The sequence below is a fragment of the Xylocopa sonorina genome, chromosome 2 (genome assembly GCF_050948175.1).
Source record: "Xylocopa sonorina isolate GNS202 chromosome 2, iyXylSono1_principal, whole genome shotgun sequence".
Lineage (NCBI taxonomy): Eukaryota > Metazoa > Arthropoda > Insecta > Hymenoptera > Apidae > Xylocopa > Xylocopa sonorina.
In genome coordinates, this window is record NC_135194.1 from 10,683,204 (window position 1) to 10,707,279 (window position 24,076).

At 34.5% G+C, this 24,076-nt stretch overlaps 4 protein-coding genes across 10 annotated transcripts in view; 2 read left to right on the forward strand and 2 right to left on the reverse strand.

The window, feature by feature from the left end:
* The window catches only part of Ikkbeta (inhibitor of nuclear factor kappa B kinase subunit beta), a 575,876-nt gene extending 552,268 nt beyond the window's left edge, over window positions 1–23,608 (reverse strand). Inside the window, exons 1-13 of one of the 4 annotated variants that reach the window (XM_076910687.1) lie at window positions 23,466–23,607; window positions 23,184–23,383; window positions 22,937–23,095; window positions 22,620–22,837; window positions 22,445–22,549; window positions 22,230–22,368; window positions 21,975–22,163; window positions 21,632–21,858; window positions 21,231–21,515; window positions 20,999–21,148; window positions 20,583–20,912; window positions 20,425–20,501; window positions 20,079–20,110 (exon numbers count right to left, since the gene is read on the reverse strand). In XM_076910687.1, the coding sequence (XP_076766802.1) occupies window positions 20,441–20,501; window positions 20,583–20,912; window positions 20,999–21,148; window positions 21,231–21,515; window positions 21,632–21,858; window positions 21,975–22,163; window positions 22,230–22,368; window positions 22,445–22,549; window positions 22,620–22,837; window positions 22,937–23,095; window positions 23,184–23,383; window positions 23,466–23,574 (2,172 nt within the window). In that variant the 5' untranslated portion in view covers window positions 23,575–23,607 and the 3' untranslated portion in view covers window positions 20,079–20,110; window positions 20,425–20,440. Of the gene's footprint in view, window positions 1–20,078; window positions 20,111–20,424; window positions 20,502–20,582; window positions 20,913–20,998; window positions 21,149–21,230; window positions 21,516–21,631; window positions 21,859–21,974; window positions 22,164–22,229; window positions 22,369–22,444; window positions 22,550–22,619; window positions 22,838–22,936; window positions 23,096–23,183; window positions 23,384–23,465 lie in introns of those variants that run through there. The other 3 variants (XM_076910686.1, XM_076910688.1, XM_076910689.1) reach the window with 3 other exon arrangements.
* On the forward strand, window positions 215–7,364 carry LOC143432767 (1-phosphatidylinositol 4,5-bisphosphate phosphodiesterase). The gene is made up of 20 exons (XM_076909655.1): window positions 215–473; window positions 657–716; window positions 819–959; window positions 1,066–1,145; window positions 1,232–1,367; window positions 1,433–1,533; window positions 1,617–1,783; window positions 1,909–2,119; window positions 2,304–2,562; window positions 2,952–3,137; window positions 3,229–3,406; window positions 3,860–4,017; window positions 4,166–4,369; window positions 4,573–4,771; window positions 5,082–5,252; window positions 5,337–5,477; window positions 6,237–6,411; window positions 6,527–6,730; window positions 6,822–7,068; window positions 7,201–7,364. Exons 1-20 carry the CDS (start codon window positions 303–305, stop codon window positions 7,267–7,269), a joined length of 3,258 nt encoding a protein of 1,085 aa, XP_076765770.1. The 5' UTR covers window positions 215–302; the 3' UTR covers window positions 7,270–7,364.
* On the reverse strand, window positions 11,228–14,082 carry Smsr (Sphingomyelin synthase related). Of its 3 annotated transcripts, XM_076909616.1 has the most exons (7): window positions 14,053–14,067; window positions 13,630–13,857; window positions 12,903–13,229; window positions 12,430–12,758; window positions 12,170–12,310; window positions 11,942–12,096; window positions 11,230–11,857 (listed from the first exon to the last, which is right to left on the reverse strand). In XM_076909616.1, exons 3-7 carry the CDS (start codon window positions 13,200–13,202, stop codon window positions 11,454–11,456), a joined length of 1,329 nt encoding a protein of 442 aa, XP_076765731.1. In that variant the 5' UTR covers window positions 13,203–13,229; window positions 13,630–13,857; window positions 14,053–14,067; the 3' UTR covers window positions 11,230–11,453. The 3 variants fall into 3 exon arrangements, with proteins under 3 accessions (XP_076765732.1, XP_076765731.1, XP_076765730.1); XM_076909617.1 differs by lacking the exon at window positions 13,630–13,857 and having other exon boundaries at window positions 11,228–11,857; window positions 14,053–14,082; XM_076909615.1 differs by lacking the exon at window positions 14,053–14,067 and having other exon boundaries at window positions 13,630–13,969.
* On the forward strand, window positions 14,710–19,377 carry Sec63 (translocation protein Sec63). 2 transcript variants are annotated; one of them, XM_076909614.1, is made up of 13 exons: window positions 14,710–14,766; window positions 14,865–15,186; window positions 15,756–15,858; window positions 15,924–16,038; window positions 16,122–16,227; window positions 16,315–16,538; window positions 16,682–16,843; window positions 17,082–17,310; window positions 17,452–17,597; window positions 17,702–17,849; window positions 17,950–18,433; window positions 18,535–18,826; window positions 18,961–19,377. In XM_076909614.1, the coding sequence occupies exons 2-13, from the start codon at window positions 15,063–15,065 to the stop codon at window positions 19,099–19,101; spliced, it is 2,274 nt and encodes a 757-aa protein (XP_076765729.1). In that variant the 5' UTR covers window positions 14,710–14,766; window positions 14,865–15,062; the 3' UTR covers window positions 19,102–19,377. The 2 variants fall into 2 exon arrangements, with proteins under 2 accessions (XP_076765729.1, XP_076765728.1); XM_076909613.1 differs by having other exon boundaries at window positions 14,748–15,186.
* Window positions 23,609–24,076: the final 468 nt, after the last annotated feature.

The following is a 24,076-nucleotide window of genomic DNA, read 5'->3' on the forward strand; positions in this document are numbered from 1 at the left end:
TCGAATTTTGCGAGAAACGTAGAATCTTTTCTTATAAAATGGTTTAATTAGAATTCAATGCAATTTTATACAGAGACACATCGATCTAATATAAGCCAGCGGCCTCTAATGCGGCGATCACACTGTTTCGAACGTGAGCGAATCCTCATACGTTAAATTAGATTTACTTAATCTGATTATGCGTCTTCGAGTAACGTTTCGTAGCGAGGTTGAGTCATTCGTGTCTCGTGCCACCCCGGGTTCGCTACTAACGACACTTGGTAAGAACACTATTTCGCCGACGAATCGAAACAGTCGGCGAGATGACGAAGAAGTTCGAGTTCCATTGGCAGATCGAAGTGCCAGAACTGTTGAGGAACGGATCGACGTTCGACCGTTGGTTCGAAGACAAGGAAACCACGGAATACGAGCCGAATTGTTTGTTCAAAGTCGATGAATACGGGTTCTTCATATACTGGAAAAGCGACGGCAAGGTATCTTAAAATCTCTATTCGTTTAGAGTTGAAACTTTAGCTTTCGAAAGTAATCGAAATGAAGGATAACGCTGGTACAAACAGAAGAAATAATTAATACAATGATATATTAAACTTCTTCGATGATATCAGATTTCAATAAATTTGTTCGTTTCTTCGTTAATAAAAATGATCTTCTAACAGGACGGTGACGTAATAGAATTAGCTCAAGTGAGCGATATTCGTTATGGTGGCACGCCAAAGGTAAATAGTACGACAATAAATCTGTTTAGAAATTCAGATTGATGATTCATTAATTTCTTCCTCACCATAATTATACAACTTCGATGATATCCAATTCCGTAGGATCCAAAGTTGTGCAATAAAATAAGCAAACATGGAACGATGGACGACATAGATCAAAAAAGTTTAACTATATGTTCAGGCATCGATTACACTAATATTCATTATCAGCACGTTGTTTGCGCGGACTCACAAACAGCTAAGGTATTAGAAAAAGGAAGAAAGCACCAACGAACGATCCTCTTTCTATCTTCTACCTTAATAATTAATGTCTTGTGCAATTTCTTAATTAAATGTTTATCTGATTCAGGATTGGCAGGCTGGTTTGCGATTAATTACTCATAACACGAAAGCTTCGAATGTCTGCCCAACGATACAGCTAATGAAACAGTGCGTATCGTTCAAGTCAACTTTTCTGTCCCAGATAATTAACTATAATTGTTTGATCTATCAATCTTTGTATATTTTGTAATCAGTTGGATGAGATTGAGCTTTCAAGTGGATCCTAAAGGAAAAGTGCCGGTGAAAGTTATATCGAAAACATTTGCCTCTGGGAAAACCGAGAAACTCGTTTATCAAGGATTGGCGGACATGGGTTTGCCCAGTGGGAAAGTGAGCCACCTCTCAGATTTAATTTTATCCTTGCAAAACTCAATTCAAATGTTCTTTACTTTCAGAGCGATAAAATCGAACCGAAGGACTTCACGTTCGAGAAATTTAAAAATTTGTATTTCAAAATTTGCCCGCGAAACGATATAGAGGAGCTGTTCCAGTCGATGTAAGTATCGAAAAAGTATCTCCACAAATAGTATCAGTACTTGTACGCATGGCGATTGTTCTAACGAAATAATATCTATTCAGAACGAAAGGGAAGTCGGACACGATCAACTTGGGCCAATTAGTGCAATTTATGAACGAGAAACAAAGAGATCCTCGATTGAACGAAATTCTGTATCCCCTTTACGACGAGAAACGATGTACGGAGATAATCAACGATTACGAAGAAGACGAGAAGGCGAAAAACGCGAGTAAATATATTTTCTGGAATAAAATCGGAAAATTCTAAGCGTCGACTACTTTTTTTTATAAATATAAACGTTGCAAATTATATCTCACATTTCTCATTTGTTACTACGTCACGTTTTATACGCAGAGTCGTTAACCAAGGACGGTTTTATCCGTTACTTAATGTCGGACGAGAATGCGCCAGTGTTTCTCGATAAATTGGAGGAGTGGATGGACATGGACCAACCGCTCGCCCATTATTACATTAATTCTAGTCACAATACTTATCTAAGCGGCAGACAAATCGGTGGTAAAAGTACCGTTGAGATGTATAGACAAGTGCTGCTAGCTGGTTGCAGGTAATTACAGTATTACCTCTGACTATATATCCTTTGCTTATTCTCCACCTTATCTCAAATCTTGAAAAGTTTCCAAGTATTTCAAACAACAATACTCATCGAACTCATTCGTAGACGGTTGTACAATTGGTTAAATAAAATTGTCGAGACGACAGAAACGCTAATGGAACACGTGGTCCATCAGGTGCGTAGAGTTGGACTGCTGGGACGGAAAGGGAGAAGACGAGGAACCCATTATAACCCACGGTAAAGCTATGTGCACAGACATCCTTTTCAAGGATGTGATATACGCTCTCAGGGACACGGCGTTTGTCACTTCGGAGTATCCTGTGATTCTCAGTTTCGAGAATCACTGCTGCCTGAAGCAACAGTACAAGTTAGCTAAATACTGCGACGAAATATTGGGCGACTTGCTGTTGAAAGAGCCCCTGAAAGATTATCCGGTACGTAATGCTTTCCGTCCAGTTTTCGCATGCAATTAAACATCCAACGTCGCGTGTAGCACCGATTGCTGCGGTCACACGTACAGCGCGGTTCGTGGAAATAATTTCGAATCTGTTTCTTGGGAACTGTAACGCGTTAAAAATGGCCATTCGTGAAAATATTTCGTTGAATTCGCGCGACTCGGTGCACGCGTTATTTCTCTCGGGACCGGGTCAGCAACGGTAGGGCAATTTTATCAATTTTTAACTCACCTCGTTGAAAAATACGGGTCCGGCCGATCCGACGCGAACGACGGTGAGACGATAAAAATGAGGCGCGCGTTTATCGCGCGTACAAGTGTCCCGCGAGAGATACGTTTATTTTCGCAATCGTAAATAAAATGACGCAGCTGGAGCCGGGACATCCGCTCCCACCGCCGAGCGCGTTGAAGAGAAAGATATTAATCAAGAATAAGAGACTGAAGCCAGAAGTGGAGAAGGCCGAGCTCGAATTATTCCGATCCGGACAGTTCGAGGCGAAGGACGAAGAGGTCGAGGATGCCAGCGCGCCCGCTGCGCCAGCGGAACCGCCAAAGGTTCACGTTCTTACGTCTCTTACGTTCGTTTCTAACAATTTCATCGCGTTTTTAACGTATGGAATTATATTATATATCGGTTAAATTGTAGGAAGCACCACCACCCGAAGCTGCACCAGCGGAAGGTGCTCCGCCAGGTGAAGGAGGTGCCGAAGGGGAGGCACCGCCAGTACAATACACCGGTAGCACGATGGCCTGTCATCCCTGGCTTTCCTCGATGATTAATTATGCCCAACCAGTTAAATTTCAGAGCTTCGAGACCGCACAAAGTGCGTAACAATACTTTCTTTTTCTTTCTATTGGTATTACAGTTACAGTTCTTAATCGCTCTTCATCGTTATACTTTCAGTTCTTTTAAAGTAAGTAGTGTTTGTAAAAATTTCGCACGCAATCAATCCTCGACTGCACATACGTGTACGATGTTATTTTAAATAAGCGCACGCCAAAGGGATATTACTTGTTTTTAAATGTAACATTGTGGAGAAAAATGTTCGAAAAATAATCGCAGCAGAGGCTTTTGAAGTCGCGGCGAAATTATAGGAAATATTTATCTTCGTTTCTAGGAATAGCTAAAAATATTTTAATGGCGGAACTATGTTACGTCGACTTTGATTGCGATGCATAGACTTAAAACCAATATTTCATACGCAATGCGCGCGTAGTAATTACCCTAACGTACCGACACTTGTCACAGAGAAATACGCGTGCCATTAATATTGCAGAAAAGAACATACATCATAATATGTCCTCGTTTTCCGAGACCGCTGCGCTCAATTACCTGAAAACGAATGCCGTGGAGTTTGTCAATTACAACAAGCGCCAGATGAGTCGAATCTACCCGAAAGGCACGAGGGCTGATTCCTCCAATTACATGCCACAAGTGAGTGGTTAACTAATTTATCCGTTACCTTCTTTTTCCCCTTTTCAACTTGATAAATTCGATCGATACTTCTCGATTTCTGATGCCAGCAAACGTGATGATATTTCATTTCTCAGTGGGGTGCCATTTGCTGTGTTTATCCATTCAGGTTTTCTGGAACGCGGGCTGCCAAATGGTGGCGTTGAATTTCCAAACACCGGACTTGCCTATGCAACTGAACCAAGGAAAGTTCGAGTACAACGCGACAACTGGTTATTTATTGAAACCAGATTTCATGAGAAGGCCGGATAGAAGTTTCGATCCGTTTTCGGAGGACGTGGATGGTGTCATCACTGCCCAATGTTCCGTCCAAGTACGTTTCATTGGTAACAAGAATTCTTCCATAAAAAAAGAAGAATTTTACGAGCATTATCAATCAGAGTGACCTGTTCCATGTAATTTACGATACTAATTAAATCGATTTATGATTCTTATAGAAATTATTTATTTTACATGAAGTATGAAGCAACTATAAAAAAACAGGTACTGTAATCGTTAATGCATTTTGTTTATCAGGTGATCGCTGGACAATTCTTGTCTGACAAAAAAGTGGGCACTTACGTCGAAGTGGATATGTACGGTCTACCAGCAGACACAATCAAGAAAGAGTTTCGAACGCGAATGGTTCCCGGAAATGGTTTAAACCCTGTCTACAACGAGGAACCGTTTCTATTCCGAAAAGTTGTGCTTCCAGACTTGGCTGTGCTCAGATTTGGTAATTCGAATCTCAACATTAACGAATTTCCAGTGCATCTACAAAAAGAATTAGACGCAAAGCTATCATTCATCCGAAGGATCACATATCTCTTCCTAATTGAAACTCTCCGCTACACTTCATCAATTTTTCATCGCTTTCATCGTTCCCTGTTCAACTGTATTAAAAAACAGTTCGTCCCTTCCGCTGAACAACAGACTTTCTCGAATCCTCTCACTTTAATCGCGCGATACGCGTTGGACTCGTCCGACGCGATCGCCTCAAGTGCAACGATATAAAGTGGCGCTCATAACGTTTCACGAATCGCCAGGTGTGTACGAGGAAAGCGGGAAACTGTTGGGTCAACGTATCCTACCGCTGGACGGGCTTCAAGCAGGGTACAGGCACATCTCGCTGAAGACTGAGGCGAATTTCCCCATGGCGCTGCCAATGTTGTTCTGTAACATCGAGCTGAAGATTTACGTGCCCGATGGATTCGAAGGTAATGTCTCGGACAAGTCCGCCGGCGGGCAAAAATAGAAATCACGATAATTCTGAGCACCGCGTCCGCTTTCACGGATTGTAGACTTCATGGCTGCTCTGTCCGACCCGGGCGCGTTCAGCAAAGGCGCGGAGAAACAGGCGGAGACTATGAAGGGACTTGGGATCGAGCAAACGGACGCGAAAGCCGAGGCGAAGAAGAAGGAAGAGGAGAAGGCTAAAAAGGGTATACATCCTTCCTTTAAGTGAATTTCGCTCGTGAGATCCATGGTGGGGGGGACAGTTTCTTAATCGGTCGCTATTTCTAATCTCGCTGCGTAAACGTACTTTTAATCGCCTCTTAACTTCGTTTGTTTGCGCAACCTCGTCCGTTACATTTTTTAATCGCGAGAGTGAAGAAATGCTGTTATGGCTTTTGCTACTGTAAATTCGTTGAAACTGTCGGTGACGAGTTATGGGAGTATATGAAGGATTTTTAAGAAGATCCACCGTGAGGGATGTAAAGAAGTATTATTTTTTTTTAAACGAGTAGTAAAAGTACTGGTATTTTTTTATTTTCTTAATATAACTTGAATGAATTGAGACTATTACTTGTTACGTTATGTCAGCCACTAGAAATGGACTAATGTAATTCTTTTTAATTATTTTTAGGTGATAATAACATTTGTTCCTCTGTTTCTTTACTTAATTTAAATGCTGAAATGCGTTCATTATAGAATAGTCGTAATAGCAATTTTTATATTATTATTTTTATTTTATCATACAGACATTTTCGATCAAAGATACAGTTTCCGTTCGTTCAAGTTTTTTCTCAACTTTTCACAACATTGGTCGTGTACAGAAATAGCAAGCTATGCGCATAATTCGTTATTAGTGCATTTCGCGTGTGTTTCGAGTACAATTTTAGAGAGAGAGAGAGCCACAATTACCAAGAGATTCGAGCGTAAACGCGCGTGTTTTCATTATCCGGGATCGAAATTTTCAGAGGAATTCAAACCGGAGCCAATTACGATAGAAACACTACGAAAAGAGAAATCATACAAACTGGGAAAGAAACAACAGAAGGAGCTCGATACAATGAGGAAAAAGCATTTGAAAGAACGACAGACGATGCAGAAGAATCATTGTTCTGCCATCGACAAATTGGTGAAAGGAAAGGAGTACGTATCGTGACAATACCCTGTTTCCGCTAACAAGGACATTACTAAATTGCTACGATCAACGCCGTTGTTCTGTCTGGTACCAATCGACGATAATAAATCTTGCGTTTTGCAGCAAAAGTGCGTTGCTCCAGGACGCAAACGTGAAGAAAGTTATAAGCGAGCAGACTGCGCAATGGTCCGCCATGGTCGAACGACAGCGGAAGGAAGAATGGGAGATGCTCAGGCTTCACACGGAAGCTGGTCGAGAGGAGTTCAAAAAGTTAATAGAAATTGTGCAAGCGGCACAGGTCAAACAATTACAGGCGAAACATGACAAGTACGCGAATTTTCACTTCTCAACGACTCCACGACTGTTTTTAAAATGCTGCTTAAAACTGTAGAAATTCGTGTTGCCAAACGTGTTTCAGAGACATCAAAGATATGAACGCGAACCAAGCGAAAGTGTCCGTTGAAACCGCTAAGGAAGTAATGAACGATAAGGCGTTGAAGACGAAAGGAGACAAGGACCGTCGTCTTCGCGAGAAGAAAGAGCAGAACACGAAAAAATTCATGCAAGAGAGGAAAACCGTGCAGATAAAGCAAGGCCGTGAAAAGGAGAAACTGACGAAGACTCATGAGAAACAAGTAGCAGAACTGGACGACAATATTAACGCGGTAAATTTTGTGTAGCTTTATATTAAGAAAATAATTGTTGGAATTAATGTTTACATTACATATATTCTAGTAATAATTCGTGTTTATTTCTTTACAGCAATATTAACATAAGAACATACTTTTCTTTTACAGACTATTGAAATGTACAAGAACGAAGCAATCCACCTGGACCTCTCGTCGAAAACAGAATTCTTCGTCTAAATAACGCAATCAAGTTTTTTACTTGAAAGCTTATACTTAATCTAAAAACATATATTATGTTTTTGTGTGATCTTTCCTTAATTAGTGTTATGGGATTCGAAACCAAGAGCCAATTCAGATCTATAATTTTGAGAGACGATCAGCCTTGTGTTTCGAAGCTGGGTGAACATCTGGACGCAGAAGAAGCAACGGATATGTGCAGCAATAATGCTTGATACAAGTGTATAAATCCAAGCCAATAATGTGTGCCTGTAGAAGATACAAAAATTATGATAGTCACATTGGAGAACATCTAAAAAAGCGAGAGGGTAGCGTTATTAGAGATATTTCATGTGCAGCTAACACGCGAGTCATCAAGAGTCTATTGTACTTGGATTTAAATGAAATAACTTCGTCCCTAGAAAATTACCCACGTCGTATAAAAGCAGTCATAGTTCAGCGGATAATTTGATCGATAATTTATTTATTATTACTTCTTAAATCCTATTCTTCTGCAACTTCGTCAATACTATCGTCCCCTTTTAGTCGCTTCTTACGGCAAGCAGGGAATACTGTGGGTATTCTGATCCCCACCACACAGGGATATTTCAATTCTGTTCGTAAACCGTGTATATATAGATGCATCCTTATATAAATAAATAAGCTAAAACAGTTCAAATCCGTCCACTGTACTGTGAATGCTTACAACTATGAATGCCGATTGTCAGCGACTCTGTACACAGATGTTCCCTCAATCATTGCGAAATAAATCTACAGGCTATTTTAGTTGATCTGGTAAAATTGAAAATGTTTTAACAAAAAGTTTCAGTACAAATTGAAGGTCAAGCAATAATTTGTCATACATTCTAATTGAGTATTCAGTTGTGCAATACGCTTAGACTATGAACTGGAAAGTGGTGCCCCTTATTGTAATTCCAGGCAAAGGACAGTTACATTAAGTTATTTTCATGTATTATTATTATTTTTTTAACCTGAATACATACCCAGACAACACATAAATCACATAACACTTCAAAAAGCACCAGCGTATCACGCGTGGCTATTTCAGTGATAAAACCGCCTGCCAATGTCGTTCATTCATCAATTTTAAATACTTCAATAGGGGGATGTATATTTCAATAGTTTTATTGTAATTTATTGTATGTTTTAGTAGTTTTATTGTAATAAAATGTATAGTTCCTGCTATTCCGGTAAGAGAGAGAAAAAACGATAAGAAAGAGTGAGACAGATGATATCGACTCTACTCTAGAACCCCTGGCGCCATCTCTGTAAAAAGTGCTCAAACTGGTCGCACACAATTATCGACAGCGAAGTGAACTATTTAGAACTACTAGCGCCATCTCTACGTAAGGTATTGAAACTAATGCTCGACTAATTTCAGAGTTTCTCCAAGAGATGGCGCTAGTAGTTCTGAGTAGTTCACTTCGCTGTCGATAATGCTGAGCGACCAGTTTGAGCACTTTTCACAGAGATGGCGCCAGGGGTTCTAGAGTAGGGTTGGTATCATCTGTCTCACTCTTTCTTATAGATTGCTATATAACTTTCTCTCTCTTACCTCTAAAACGCGAAATACCAAATAAAATACAATAGAACTACTGAAATATATAAGGAATTACAGTCCTTTATTTCATTTTATGATAGTAGAAACTGTGTTCTTTTTTTGTATTAAATTATTTTATCAATAACATACTATTTTTATTCGGATAATTAATGTTCGTTCTGAAATGTAATTTAAACAGACATGCATACATATTAAAGTATCGAATATGTATTCTTTATCTTTTAATCTAGCTCGAGTGTATTCAGTTAACTTATACTATCATTTATCGCTAATACTTTTATGAATCGATAATCTATCGCCATTTTTTTTTTTTCTTTAACGTGGGGAACTCCTCATAGATCCTCCAGAGCTGGGGAAAATCCGGGGGTATGCCAGACTCTTACCGGCTAAAACCCTACGATGACCGCCCTCAGCGCTGCTGGGAGGGGGTCGCGAACTCTGAACGAACACGTTCGAACCCCTCCCACATCGGGGTCCACGATGGTGATTGAGTGGACCCCCTTCACGGAGGGGAGCGTGGTCGACGAAACACAATCCACCAACCGAGAAATGAGTGATGGGGGTGTCACACAGCCATCACTCCCGATATTGGGGGACGCGTGCAATGGTCAATACGATTCCCCAATCGCGACCCCCGAGGAATGAGTGATGGGGAGGGGGGCCACACAATCATCGCTCTCGATATTGGGGGACGCGTGCAGTGGTCGATACGATTCCCCAATCGCGACCCCCGAGGAATGAGCGATGGGGAGGGGGGCCACACAATCATCACTCTCGATATTGGGGCACGCGTGCAGTGGTCGATACGATTCCCCAATCGCGACCCCCGAGGAATGAGTGATGGGGAGGGGGGCCACACAATCATCACTCTCGATATTGGGGGACGCGTGCAGTGGTCGATACGATTCCCCAATCGCGACCCCCGAGGAATGAGCGATGGGGAGGGGGGCCACACAATCATCACTCTCGATATTGGGGGACGCGTGCAGTGGTCGATACGATTCCCCAATCGCGACCCCCGAGGAATGAGTGATGGGGAGGGGGGCCACACAATCATCACTCTCGATATTGGGGGACGCGTGCAGTGGTCGATACGATTCCCCAATCGCGACCCCCGAGGAATGAGCGATGGGGAGGGGGGCCACACAATCATCACTCTCGATATCGGGGGACGCGTGCAATGGTCGATACGATTCCCCAATCGTACCATCCGCATCCCCCAAACGACACCCGTGCAAATAAGCAGGGCACAAGCACCAAAGGTGGTCCACCCCACACGGGTCTGGTCGACGCCTTAGGCCAGGAGTGGCTCCGACGGACTATCACCTACTATAATTAAACTTGGAAATTTTAATTCTTCTAATTTCTTTCAATTTAAATAACTCTATCCTATGGCAGCCATTCGTTTCTAATTATTTATTCAATAATTTTTAATTGTATCGCATCACCATACGATGCAATTAATAATTATATATTAAATAAGTAGAATCCGAGTCTCACCACGTGGAGGTTGCTGCGAATGGAGACCCACACTAACCACATCAGATCCACCCTCCTTTTATACAAGATATTATTTAATAAAAGCCAGTAGTGTGACTAATGCTCAATCAGTTTTTAGCGCTCCTCCGACAGATGGCGCTAGTAGTTCTGAGTAGTTTACTTCGCTGTCGATAATTGTGTGCGATCAGTTTGAGCACTTTTCGCAGGGATTGCGCCAGGTATTGTAGAATAGCGGCTATAACATCTGTCTCACTTTTTCTTGTAGCTTTCTTATATACCTTTCTCTTTCTTACCTCTAAAGCGGGAAATATCAAATAAAGTACTCTAAAACTACTAAGATATAAAATAAATTACAATAAAACTGTTAAAATATACATCCATACTCATCTTACACAGTAAGTGCACTGTGGTATCACTTGCTCTACGTTTATAATGTCGGGATCAGTACTCGTGCCAAAAATTATTGAATAAATACACAAATTTTGGTATCAAATCAATTTTAGTATTTATATCTTGCATTTTATTTCGTCATTATGACTTCATAAATTCGTAATTTCAATGCACTTAGAACATATCGGATATAATTTTAAACTTGTATGTACACATTAAAAAAAAAATATAATATAGTACAAATGACTATTTTAATGTTAAATAATCACATTCGGTAAATTTTAAGTCTTTGTTACATATAAAATTTACATATAAACAAGTTTTTGTAGTTTGTTCATAAGAAAAAGAAAGAGTAATAATATCTTTTTGACTAATAAGATAAAAGAATGAAATGAAATTTATAAAAGGAAAATTATAAAATCAAATTTTAAAAAGTATCATTTAAATGAAATATCTTATTCAACGTAATACTTCACTAGCTGAAATTTTGTTTGGAACCTTTACGATAAATGTTTCATAAAGATTAAAATTATTTAAACAAGTCATAGAAATTCGTTTTAATAACGGCCATTTTACTACCTATAATAATAATTTGACTTACAAAAATAAATACTTATAGTTAACTTTTTTTCTTTTTTTTCGTTATTTAATATATAAAGAGACTTGGATAAAATTAATATTTTCAAAAGTATATCATTAAATAAATATAAAACTAAAACAACTGATAAATTGGCTAGTGTTCTTTGTTTGTGCTACTTTTTAAACTGCCGTTTACATTACGCCATGATTTACGGAAGCAAATTGAGGATCGTACCAAATTCCATATGTCTTTTCCTGTACATATTAGATTACAAATGATTAAAGATGGTGATTCATACTCATTTGGAACGATACCATCAACTGAAGACTCAAAGAAACTGAATAATGGAAACCAAATTCTTGTCCTGTTTGAATCACGTTGCATCAATGCTTGATTATTTGCTAATGTATGGTAATAAAGAAACAGTCGGGAAGTAATATAAAAAGCTACAAAAACATCAATGGAATAATGTTCATGTGCTGCTAAGATAAAAAATATACCAAACATATTGAGCATCCATGTAAAGGTATGTAAGAAGTACAATTGTCTTGGTGTGTCTGTAAAGAAAATGTTATAATACTAGGTTTAATATTATGTAATTTTATATTATCCAGTTAAAAGTATGCTACTTGTTTACTTACACTCGGTAATGAAAAAATTTAACATAGTTAACGCAACAGTATGTCCGCTAAACATATAATCTCCACAGGTTCTAACACCTTGAATAGACATACCAGCACCACGCCATATAACATAAGCCATAGCAATTTTATTGTACAACTCTACATATGCAGAACTATAAAGGAACAATATTATTGTAATTGTATTTCTTATTGGTTATTTTAAACAATAAAATACTAATTATATACCTTGTCCAGTCTTCAGGAACCTTCCGTGGTTGACACTGTAAATGTGCGCCTGGTACAGATAAGGAAGTAATAAGCATTGTAACACATCTTAACAGGAAGACTGTACCAGATAAAGCAAAAAATCTCCGTAATAAAATAAATCTGAAAATTGTAGTAATAAGTTAAAAATAATAGCAATTAGAGTAACGAGTTAAATAATTTTGGAACATTCTACTTCAAAACTTAATTTCACATATGGCAAAAATTATAGTATACTTTACCTATATTTGTGGAAAATTAATACAATAAGCCATATGGCAAAAAGTATAGTTCCTGTAACTTCACACATATCAAATGCCCAAGGAATATGTGGAACATTATCTAAAAATATATCAGGTAACGGAGGATATTTTTTCATGTCAGGCACCCTATCATGAACAATGACCATCACGAAGGCAGTAATCCATGTAACAATAAATAAATATGCCAAACTAATGAAAGCTTTCCAAATTTCAGGTGGCAAATGCGATGCGTGACCGTCTTCCGACACAGATGCTGAATAAAATTCATGTTCAATAGAACCTTCATTATTTGTACCGCTACTAGGCATCTGTCAAAAATATAGATTTCAACCATTTGAAACATAATTAACAACGTTTCGAAAGATCTTACTTAATGTCACATTTTTTTATTCAACAAGTATCCTTAAAAATTTATAAAATTAAACATAAATGTTCAAATCTTTTCTTTTTACTTCGTGTTTTTGATGACTGTAAAAATTTGACGAAGGAAATATATCAATATATCCTAATTCAAATAATACTGCCATGTTATCCCTTTGTATTTGTCTTATGCTAATATATAGTCTTTTTATATCACCAATTTTCTTGATATTCATTGCTATTAACTTTAAATCATCTTCTCTCAAAGTCAAGAGCACCTTCCCGTCAATTTCATGATCAAGGAACAAATCAATGAATTTTTCATGTCCGGTGTCGTCAAGCCACTTTGTTACATCGTTTTGTGTCCACTCAACTATACTTTTTTCAGACATTATTTATCTTACAGAGATATATTAAGCCTGTGCAAAGAAAAGAGAATATCGTAGATGCTTGGTTAATAATTTGTATTACAGTCATCGACAGGCATACAATTACATGTGATACATTAAAATGACACAAGATATGTCAATAAAATATAATATATTGTAAAAATGTGGATACATATTTTTAAAATATCTAACTGATAATAATGATGATAAAAGTAGTGACGCGAACGATGAAAACACATAGTTGCAATATAAGTATAATTACGACGTTAACTAAATCATTAAAATAATTGTTATCACGTTGTGAGAAAGATATTTTTATATACATCTTTTATCAGAAATTTTACTGTATTCTATCGCGAACAATTCATTGAATCATTGACTTATTCGAAGACATGTTCAACAACCTAACCGTGAAACATTATTTACTTACCTTAGAAATTTAATATACGAATTATCAAAGCTATGTATCACAATTTTTTCGTGCGTTTATTGTACATAATGAGTATATGTTGTAAGTATCATTGTTTTATTGTCAAACAAAACCATGCATTGGCAGTATTTGTAAATAAACCAATCCAGACAGAATCATCGATCAGAAAGTCGCGGGCATACTTATACGTACAATCATCACTTTTAGCTCTTCAATTCAAAACATGATCTATATAACACATTTGTACAAATTTCACAATTATTCGTCGCAATCACGCTTTCCGATCGTATCGATTGGTAACAAATATATGGTAAATAAACTCGAACGATAAGAAATTGCGCTTGTGTCTTCGATCAAGATACGAATTGAAATAAATCAACGTGATTTCATGACAAGATGACTAAAGAAAGAAATTGGAACAACCTGCTTTTAATTCCATTTTACAGAGAAATGGGTGGAATGTATCCTATTTTTTCTCCGCTCGCTATATATTCATTATTAATTCTACATATCTGGTATGCAGTAACTTCTCATTCTTGTATATACAACATGTAATTTGTATTTGAACAATTTTTTTTACTAGGGTATAAAGTACATTCGCGTATCTTCATATATAACACAGGGGCGAACTTAAGCGGTGAGCGAAAGGGTCCCAAGGTTATAAAATCCAAAATGTTCAAAAACCTTCGGTAAAATAATCGAACAAATCTAAAAACAGAGTGTTCAATTTATGGCCTTCAAGTTGTACATTTTTTTAGGGAGAGACTCTGAAATTTTTACCGTCTAGAAGCTCCCACTTGTCTCGATTCGCCCCTGATATATTATTTCTCTAGAGCGTTGGAGCCAATATAATATCTCCGTAATTTCTTTCAGATCTGGGATACCTGTATTGAAAAGAAATAAACGACAGATTGAAGGATACTCGTCGTGTTACTCGTGAGTGTACGTTTATAAAATTGATAGATTTATTTGTCGGTGGTATCGGTTCAAGATATGCACATTCGCGTGACGTTGGCATTAATGACGTCCACGGTTAGAGGGAAATGTAATTACAAAACAGCTGCATTATCATACCACGGTAAATCCTAAATTCATCGAGGGACAGTAAAGCAGTCTACAAGTTGGTAGTTAATAATGGTAGTCTATAACTTTACAGCGCGGTTAACAAACGATAGATCGTTTGTTAACAGGCTCGGTTATTGTGGTTCTTAACGTGTTTCTCATTTCTCTATCAGGTGTATAACAAGTAAACTGAACCGGTAACGCCAATTGCACGTTGGACTTAAATTAATATCGTTCAGTGCTGAGTTGGCAGTCTTGACGACGACAATTCTGTAACTGTACTCTGTATTGAATGATACCGTGAATTTAAAGTGCAGTTTAGTAATGAATGTACTTAAGCGATATACTTAAAGATTGTTACTTAATGAGCTATGAGTGGCCAAAAATTTCAATACGACGAAAGCGGTGGAACGTTTTTCTACTTTTTACTATCATTCTCGGCACTTCTTCAGATACCAGTGACATACTATTTTTGGCCACGTTGCCCGAAGCAAGGTTAGATCTAAATCAAATCTATTTAGTTTAAGATAGAAAAGAAATGATATTACGATTAGGCGACGTTTTTACGTGGCATTTTTCTTAATTTACATAGTCTCGCCACGTTTCGCGCTTACCGTGCATCACTGTCTATCCTACCTCGTAATGTTATGACGGAAGACTAACCATCATTTAATTGTGAATATCCCGTTACTAATTTTCTAATAACCTCAATGACGGAGCGTAGTATTTTGAATAGCAATATTCCAATAAAACGTTCAACACTTGCGACTACGCTGATATTTCATTTAATACTTATTTTAAGTTTAATCTTATTTAAAAATTCTTAATATTCAAGCGGAGAATTATATGTATAATTGTGTATATTTCGTAATTTATAACAGAAAAATAATACTATTATTCATTTGTATTATAGAGATAATTTACTTCTTATATTTTCTGTAGAAAATATTTTGTTTTCACCTCTAAAATTATATTTTATTTCGCTTCGCATGCATTCTATATGCAAGCGATATCTATATTAATGGCATTCATATTATATGAAATTATTATTCGCGTATAATTAGATCCCGATCAAGAGGCTAAAGAGTGTCAGTGCGATGGATGTAAAAAGAAGAAAATTACTCTACGACTTAACAAACCTTGGAAACAAACCAAAGCATTACTTGAGTGAGTAATATTTTACATTGTAAATATAAATTTCAGATTTCTAAAATATCACCCTTTCATTATAGCAAATTTCTTATTATTCTTGGATGGGTAGTCCTTATCTTTTTGACATACAAAGTATCACAATTCGATTATGAAATGGCTAATTTTGATCCATTTGAAATACTTGGAGTTTCCTCTGTAAGTATTGTCGATATATGCAAATCTGTATATAGTTACTCATCTGTGAGCATACCAGTGTATAATTTTTATATCATTTATAGAGCTCATCTCAAAGTGATATTAAAAAAGCATACCGTAAATTGTCTTTAATTCTTCATCCTGATAAAGAAACTGGAAATGAGAAAGCTTTTATGAGGTTAACTAAAGGTATGAATAAATGTAAATGTAATAATAATACAATAATAATAGTAACAATAATGAAATTCTTTTTATTTTCATATTGATAATTAATAGCTTATCAGGCTTTAACGGATGAGGAAGCACGAAAAAATTGGGAAAAGTATGGAAATCCAGATGGTCCAGGAGCAATGAGTTTTAGGATCGCTTTACCTTCTTGGATAGTTGAGAAGGAAAATTCTGTTTGGGTTTTGGGATTTTATTCTCTGGTGTTTATGTTTGTTTTACCAACTGCTGTTGGAATGTGGTGGTATAAAAGCATTCGTTACACTGATGACCAGGTAAATACATGTTCAGTTTACAAAATGTTTGAGTAATTAAGTATTAACACGTGCAACATTTATTGCTGTTTCTTCTAAAATGGATTTTGATCTCTTAGTTATAAGTAAATGGGAATTGATATGTAAATGAATAATATTTTTAGGTATTGTTAGCAACAACTCAGTTGTATTATGTCTTTTTTATTGAATATCCTTCAATGTCATTAAAAAGAGTTATCATGATTCTTGCTGCTTCGTTTGAATTTCATAAAAAACGAAATGCAGAAATAGTTGAAAGGTATACAGATAGCGAAGAAGTTTATTCGGTAAGATATGTTTTACTTTATGTTAGTATTTTGTATCATCATAATTTTTGTATCATCCTTTAATTTCTTTTATATTAAGTTTAACATATATATAATTGTTTTCATATTAGCAATATAACGAATGTTATATAAACATTTTGTTATTTACATTGAAATTTATTATTTTTTTGGATAAGATAATTAATTGTTTGAGTAATTCTGGATTTTGTATTTGTTCATTTTACTTTTCGATTTTCAGCTCATTAAACAGCTACCAGATCTAGGTGCAAAAAACAAGGCAACACCATTATCTGACTCATATTCAATTAAAGCTAGAGCTTTAATTCACGCACATTTATCTCGTATACCCTTAAATCCAGAAACATTAGACAAAGACAGACAATACATAGTGAAAAAATGTCCATACTTGATTCAAGAAATGGTAATTTGTGTTAATCGAGTGATTCTATTGGCTTATGCTAGAAGAGGTACTTATGTACGCTTTATGAATTACAATTTTCTCAATCTGTACAATTTTTTCAATACAGGTCATACTAAGAAGAGTTTATAATGGCAATCGCATTTTTATATGCATTTTTATGTAATTCAGTAAATATATCTTTTTTCAGTTCCACGTTTACCAACCATAAAAACTGTGGAAAATTGCATGAAGTTGTGTGCAATGATAGTTCAAGGTTTTTGGGAATATAAAAATCCTCTTTTACAATTGCCACATATAACAGAAGATAATCTAAAGTGTTTCTTGCGAAAGAAGGTATCGCTCATTTATTATCTTACTTAAAATACTTTTTACTTATTTTCTATTTTCTGTTTTATTAAATGCCATGATTCGAAACTTAATCAAATTTATATTGTTAGCATCTAATCAAAAGTCTTCAACAATTTGCACAATTAAAAGGAGAAGAGAGAAGACTGATCCTTAGGCACTTATCAGACAGTCAGTATGAAGATGTAATGAAAGTTCTTGGAAGTATGCCATACATAGATTTTAAAGTACGCTCTGAAGGTAAAAGTTATTTTCAACATTTCACATACTAATTTATGTATTTTACATGTATGTTTAATCATTTTTAAAAATAACATACAATAATATTTCACGATTTTAGTAATTGATGATGAGAATCCAACCGTATACACTGCTGGTGCTATTGTGACTGTAACAGTGTCATTAACTCGCAAAGATATGAAGCATTTGTTTGGTGATGATACTGTTAAAGAGCAAACTATGATTGATGACAGCAAAATAGGCAACGAAGCTCCTGATGAAGTATCAGAGAAACAAAGTCAATCTGTAAAAAAGCCAGCATGGCTTAGGCAGAAGAAGGGTCAAAAGAAATCCCACAAAAAAGGTACTAGTAAAAAATCTGCTTCGGTGAAAAATGCTCAGACACAATCTCAATCTGGCAATAATACTCAACAAACGAATACTCCTAACGCAAAAAAGAAAGAGGATAAACCAGAAAAAGAGTCTTCCAAAGATAAGTTGTCCGATGTTAGTGACAGTGATGTTGATAGTGACAGAAGTAATGATGAGGACAGTCAGGAGAAGAAAGATGTATCTATCGACGACGATGATACAGAGTGGGAAAGGTGAAGTCTATCTTTTTCTAATTGAGATGATCGCGTTAAGCAGCCCATCATTTGTACATAGAAAATTAATTTTAAATACGTATTAATGTTTTTTTGAACAGGTTTCAGCAAAGAATTTCAAAGAGAGAAAAAGTTTTAGAAGGAAGGAGTAATATATCACACGAAGTGCATTGTCCACTTTTTCCAGATGTTAAACAAGAATATTGGTGGGTTTACATCTGTGATCGCAAGAGTCAAACTTTACTAACAACTCCTGTTTATATTACATCGTTAGCATCGTTTAAAGAAGTTCAGTTAAAATTTACTGCGCCTCGGTGGCCAGATGTTTATACATTTACTGTATGTTTACGTAGTGATTCTTATCTTGGCTTTGATCAAGCTCAAGATATTAAGGTATGTAATCGAAATTTCATTTAAACAGCTACAAATGAAAATTCCGCACAAGTATACATTGTTTCATTATTATTGGCTATTTATAACTGATTGCATCGATTGATTGGTATCGATATATAAATATTTGTTTATAGTTGGACGTGAAAGAAGCACCGGAAATACCTACGGAGCATCCTCAGTGGGATATTTCAGATGAGGAAACTGCAGAGGATGTAGATGCAGCTGATGAACATTCCGAGTACACAACTGATGAAGATATCAGTGACAATGAATAATATCTATTTCTCTCAAAAAGAATTCGATAGATATTGAAAAAGTTCGCATTTTTCCTCATTTTTTACTTGTCGAGTTAATGTACAATAAACTTTTATACGTGAAATTGCATAATTGTTGATGTACGTGGACAATCTAGAAAAATAGTATGGTGTGTAAGAGTTTTCAGTGAAGAGAAAGTAATAGTAAATGAAAATCATATTTATTTTAACATTGTTGTTTAATCCTCAGTTTAGGATGTATATACAGTTTTTTTGATAAAATACATTTTAAAATATCCAATTGCTACTTTTCTTCTCCTGTATTCTGATACATACGCATGCGATTCATGAAAATGAAGCAATAAATTCAATAACTCATGTGCAAGTGAAAGTGTGATTTAAAACATTTGTGTACTACTTATTCATTCAGCCATGTAATTTTTTATTAAATTCAAAGTATAAGAAATGCTGATATACTTTTGTTGTAAAACAGCTAGTGTTCTGTTTCTGTGATGATAACAATGAATCTAATATTAAATATCCGTATTGTGAGTATAATTTAATCAAAAACTTACCATAATTGTAGCTATATACATAATAATCAATTCTGTTATAGACATTAACTATCTTTCTATACTTGTTCCTATATGTGGCATTAAAAACAGGTAAGAGTTTCATAACACTTAAAATATATATCTAACAATAAATTCCTTTTATATTATTTAAAAAAATACATATTCTTTATATTTACTGAATTATCATTATATAATTAATACAATTTTACAATAGTACGTTCAAAACATATAAGTGAAAATAAGAAAAATATTTAACATATAAAAACAATGATTTAAATCATATGTATATATAATTGTGAGTAAGTTTGACTACTGTTTTCAGGCCAGTTTCAGATGAGCAGTAAAATGCATTATTTAGGCCAGTAACGTCAAAATTACTCTATTCACAATGTTACAATATGTACATATATAATATGTGATTACCATGCTTTATTCACAGCCAAGTTCAGACCATCCTATAACATAAAATTCACAATTTGTAAATTATTTAATTAAAATAATATATTTTTAATAAATAAAAATTTCTGTAAATCATTGAAAACTGGTGACTTTCTACAGATCATTCAAAATCATCAGATAATGTTGGATGGAAGATGAGACAAAGAAGTATAACAAGTGGCCCCACATACACGTATCTTAAAACTGATAAAGATGCTAATATTAAATGGGGTGTACGGCATTATATTCCAAGAGCATTATGAATGTTGAAGTTTGCATAAATAACGAAATGAGTATCTACAAAATACATTTTCACTAATGCAATACGTACATTTTTCATTGTATGCTTATAATTCCAGACGAAGCAATTCCATATATTTTTTTTGTGTTTTTATCAAAAGATCTAACCTGAAAAATAAAGGTATTTCATATTATCACATTAAATATATGATGTAATTTTAAAAAAATAAAAACTACAATTAAACATACGTGTTACGTATTACTAAATTATCGTATATCACATCATTGTCTGTATCCATAATTTCCTTATGCCTAATAATAGATGCATTTGAAAACTGATTACTAGTACTACATTCGTTATTTATTGACATTCTTGTATCATTATTTAATGAAGGTTTTACAGTTTTACATGCACCATTAGATGGATTGGAGTAATCTTTACTAGAAATACCAAGCATATCATTAGAGATATGTTTAATTATATTTTGAAGCTCTTCGTGGTATATTTTTGTCATAGCAATAACTGAATTAAGAATTGTTTCCAATGTTACAAGCCTTTTTTCCAAACTTGTTATTTGTCTAAAAAAATTAAATACTATTATTCTGTATACTGTTGATTTTATTTGAATACAGGTAGAATGTGTCTCCATTTGTCATATACATACCTAATAATGTCAGAAATAGTTGCATTAAGACACTGTCTTTCTCGTGTTTTCAAGAACTCAAAAAATAATTTTACCATTCGTGTTGGTTGTGCATATTTATGAGAATGTTCATCTTTACATAATTCATAAACTTTTACTGCTTTATTATATCTAGATGCAAAATTCAAATATAATCACGTAAATATTTTTGTTTAAAACAATTGTAAAAGTAAACAAAATAAAATTTACTCACACTTCGGATATATCTTGAATGCAATCAAGAGATTGAACAGCATCTTTTAATTTGTTACTTTCCTGCGTTAGTGAATCAAATTTTAATTTTATTTGATTAGCAGCATCAACAAGTTTGGTAACTTTTTTACAATTATTTTCTAAAGCTGTCACTCTCTCTTTATTTATAGACTTCTCTTTGTATTTAGCAAAAGCTGTAGATACTTCATTTGAAAGGACAGTAATATTAGTCAATGCTTTTGTCATATTTTCATTACATGTATTAACCCTTGCAATTGCTAAATCTCTGTTATTTTATATATGAATATATAGACAGATTATTTAATATAAATAAATGAAATTTGTATATTTAATGATGTACGATTATATAAAATGTGTTTAAACAATGAATAAAACACTTACGTTTTTATAGTTATGGCAAAAATATACAACTGAAACAAATATATTTCTTGTTTCATAAAAAATATTGTTACTCTATAATAATCTTGTAATGTCTCCATATCCAATTGATTTCCTAACATTTTTATCATTTTTTGTATTTCCATATGAATATCTGGTGAAGGTATATTTTCTGGATATAAAATTTGTAATAAAGATCTTTCGGTTTTGAAAACAAATAAAATTCGATACTGTAAAAAAAGCTCCAATTTTAATTAAAATAAAAATATCATAAATATTATCATATTTATATATATAAAAGAACTTGTGCAAAAGTACAAATTAACCAAATAGCATTATATTATACCTTTATTTGTGATAAAACCGGTATCCGATTTTCAATGAGAATATTACCAAAGTAATCTGTTAATCTTTGTTGATTTATTGGTATATTAGTATCTTCTGCGATCATACATTGTAAGTCTGTAATTCTAGTAGTATCTGTTATTTCATATGCATTAATCTTGTATGTTGACGTACAGAACACATGAACTATCTGAAAGTATATATTATGTATAATTTGTAATATAACTAGTGCATAAAAAGTTTCATGTAAAATTACCTGATTTGATAAAATGGAATGCAACAATTTAAATACGACCAGTTTCGATGTTCCATTTTCATCATACTGTTTTCCTCTTTTCTTTGGATCCCATTGCAATACAATTCTAAACCATTCTGCTAGTTTATTTTGAAGATTTCTAATGAAAAATACAGGATTAAATAATAATATGGTCTATTACATTTTATTTTATCAACATGTTTTATAGCTATTACCTGGATAAGTTTGTTGGATTTCGAACATTTTGAGAGAAAACTATTTTTCCCTCTGATTTAAAGGCACAGATGTCATTATATTCTTTATTCCTAATATGTTGCATCCTATAAAATATATTAAGTAGCTAATATTGATAATTTTATTACATTTTTAATTTTTAATAACCTAACACACCATGACATAGTATGTTGCATTTTTGGCAGAAATGGCCTTACACCAGTGACAATTTCATGAAAAAGAATTCCCAAACTCCAATAGTCTACAGAACAACTATATGTTTGTTTCCATAATAGTTCTGGAGCTACATAATTCAATGTACCTACTAATGATCCTGTTATACTATCTTCTCCAAGTTCTTTCGCAAATCCTAAATCTATTAATTTGTATAAAATCTAAAACATATTTTACACACATATATGTACAACATTACCATATTATTTTCTTTAAATATATTTTCAATAAAATTATATTTAAAACATAGTAGTGCCTACACCATCATGTTTATCTTGCAAAACTATATTTTCAGGTTTTAAGTCTCTATGAGTTATGTTATTAGAATGTAAGTATTCTATTGCCGAAGAAATATCCTTCATCATGTCGATTGCTTCTTTTTCACTAACCCCACAACAATTTTCTACTTTATTTAGAACCTAAAATTTACAATATAGACAAATCTACAATACAGACAAATCATTTGATTGCATTAACTAGAAAAAATGGATATAGACTAAAATTTACCATCCTAAGATCACCTTTTCTACAAAATTCCATACATAATAAAGGTAAGTTAATTTGATCATCGGGATGTTTAAATGGTATCTCTAATCCTTTAACTATGTTTGGATGATTGAAACGTTTCATTATCTGTATTTCGTTAATCCATCTTTTTTGTTGTGCTTCTGTTAATTGTGTGATATCCTTTTTACATATTTTAATCGCTGTAGGTCATAAAGCATATTTTACATCGAAACAATTACAGAACACTTACTTCTTATTTTCATTCTAAGAAAAGTAACTTACCAAGCTTTTCACCACTCTTATGAACCCAAAGTTCGACGACACCAAATCCTCCAGAACCTAACACCTTATCAAGACTCCATTCTTGAATCAAATCTGGCTTAGCAGTCATATTACTAGCTTCAACCCTAAAAGTTTTTCTACTTACAAATAAAGAATAACTCGTAACAAGATTGCAAATCAAGATTAAACTGTATATGTACATTAATATTTACAATCTTATATTTGTTGTTACTCGTACTTTGTTACTGCATACCCAAGACTTATAAGAGATACAAACTAATGTTTTGCGCTATACAACACAAATGTATTTACATCTTTGTTTCTTTAGCAAATAAGTTGACGTGACATTAAGAGAAATATTGTTGTACTGCCCTCTATTAGCCGCTGCCAGAAATGTATGTAGGATTTCAGTACAAAGCAAAGGTACTTATTACCATACAATTTTTTAAACCGATATGAATACCTACTAGAGGTGGCATCTAAAATGGGCCATTGTGACGTCGGGCAAGCCGACGTTGGAGTTTGGATAAGGTAGAAACGAGATCTACGAATAGATGATAAGTTAGACTGCGATATGCGAACTAAATAACAAAGCATAACGTTACCAAATA

Excerpts from the sequence above, each read along its gene's own strand:
- LOC143432767 (XM_076909655.1), top strand. The coding sequence starts at position 303 with ATGACGAAGAAGTTCGAGTTCCATTGGCAGATCGAAGTGCCAGAACTG. Across the intron at positions 4,370-4,572 it reads CTGCCCAATGTTCCGTCCAA|GTGATCGCTGGACAATTCTT; the intron begins GTACGTTTCATT and ends TTTGTTTATCAG. Across the intron at positions 5,478-6,236 it reads AGAGGAGAAGGCTAAAAAGG|AGGAATTCAAACCGGAGCCA; the intron begins GTATACATCCTT and ends CGAAATTTTCAG.
- Smsr (XM_076909617.1), bottom strand. The coding sequence starts at position 13,202 with ATGTCTGAAAAAAGTATAGTTGAGTGGACACAAAACGATGTAACAAAG. Across the intron at positions 12,311-12,429 it reads TTAATTTTCCACAAATATAG|ATTTATTTTATTACGGAGAT; the intron begins GTAAAGTATACT and ends TACAATTTTCAG. Across the intron at positions 11,858-11,941 it reads AAATTTTTTCATTACCGAGT|ACACACCAAGACAATTGTAC; the intron begins GTAAGTAAACAA and ends TTTTCTTTACAG.
- Sec63 (XM_076909614.1), top strand. The coding sequence starts at position 15,063 with ATGAGTGGCCAAAAATTTCAATACGACGAAAGCGGTGGAACGTTTTTC. Across the intron at positions 17,311-17,451 it reads ATTGGCTTATGCTAGAAGAG|TTCCACGTTTACCAACCATA; the intron begins GTACTTATGTAC and ends ATCTTTTTTCAG. Across the intron at positions 17,850-17,949 it reads TTTTAAAGTACGCTCTGAAG|TAATTGATGATGAGAATCCA; the intron begins GTAAAAGTTATT and ends TCACGATTTTAG.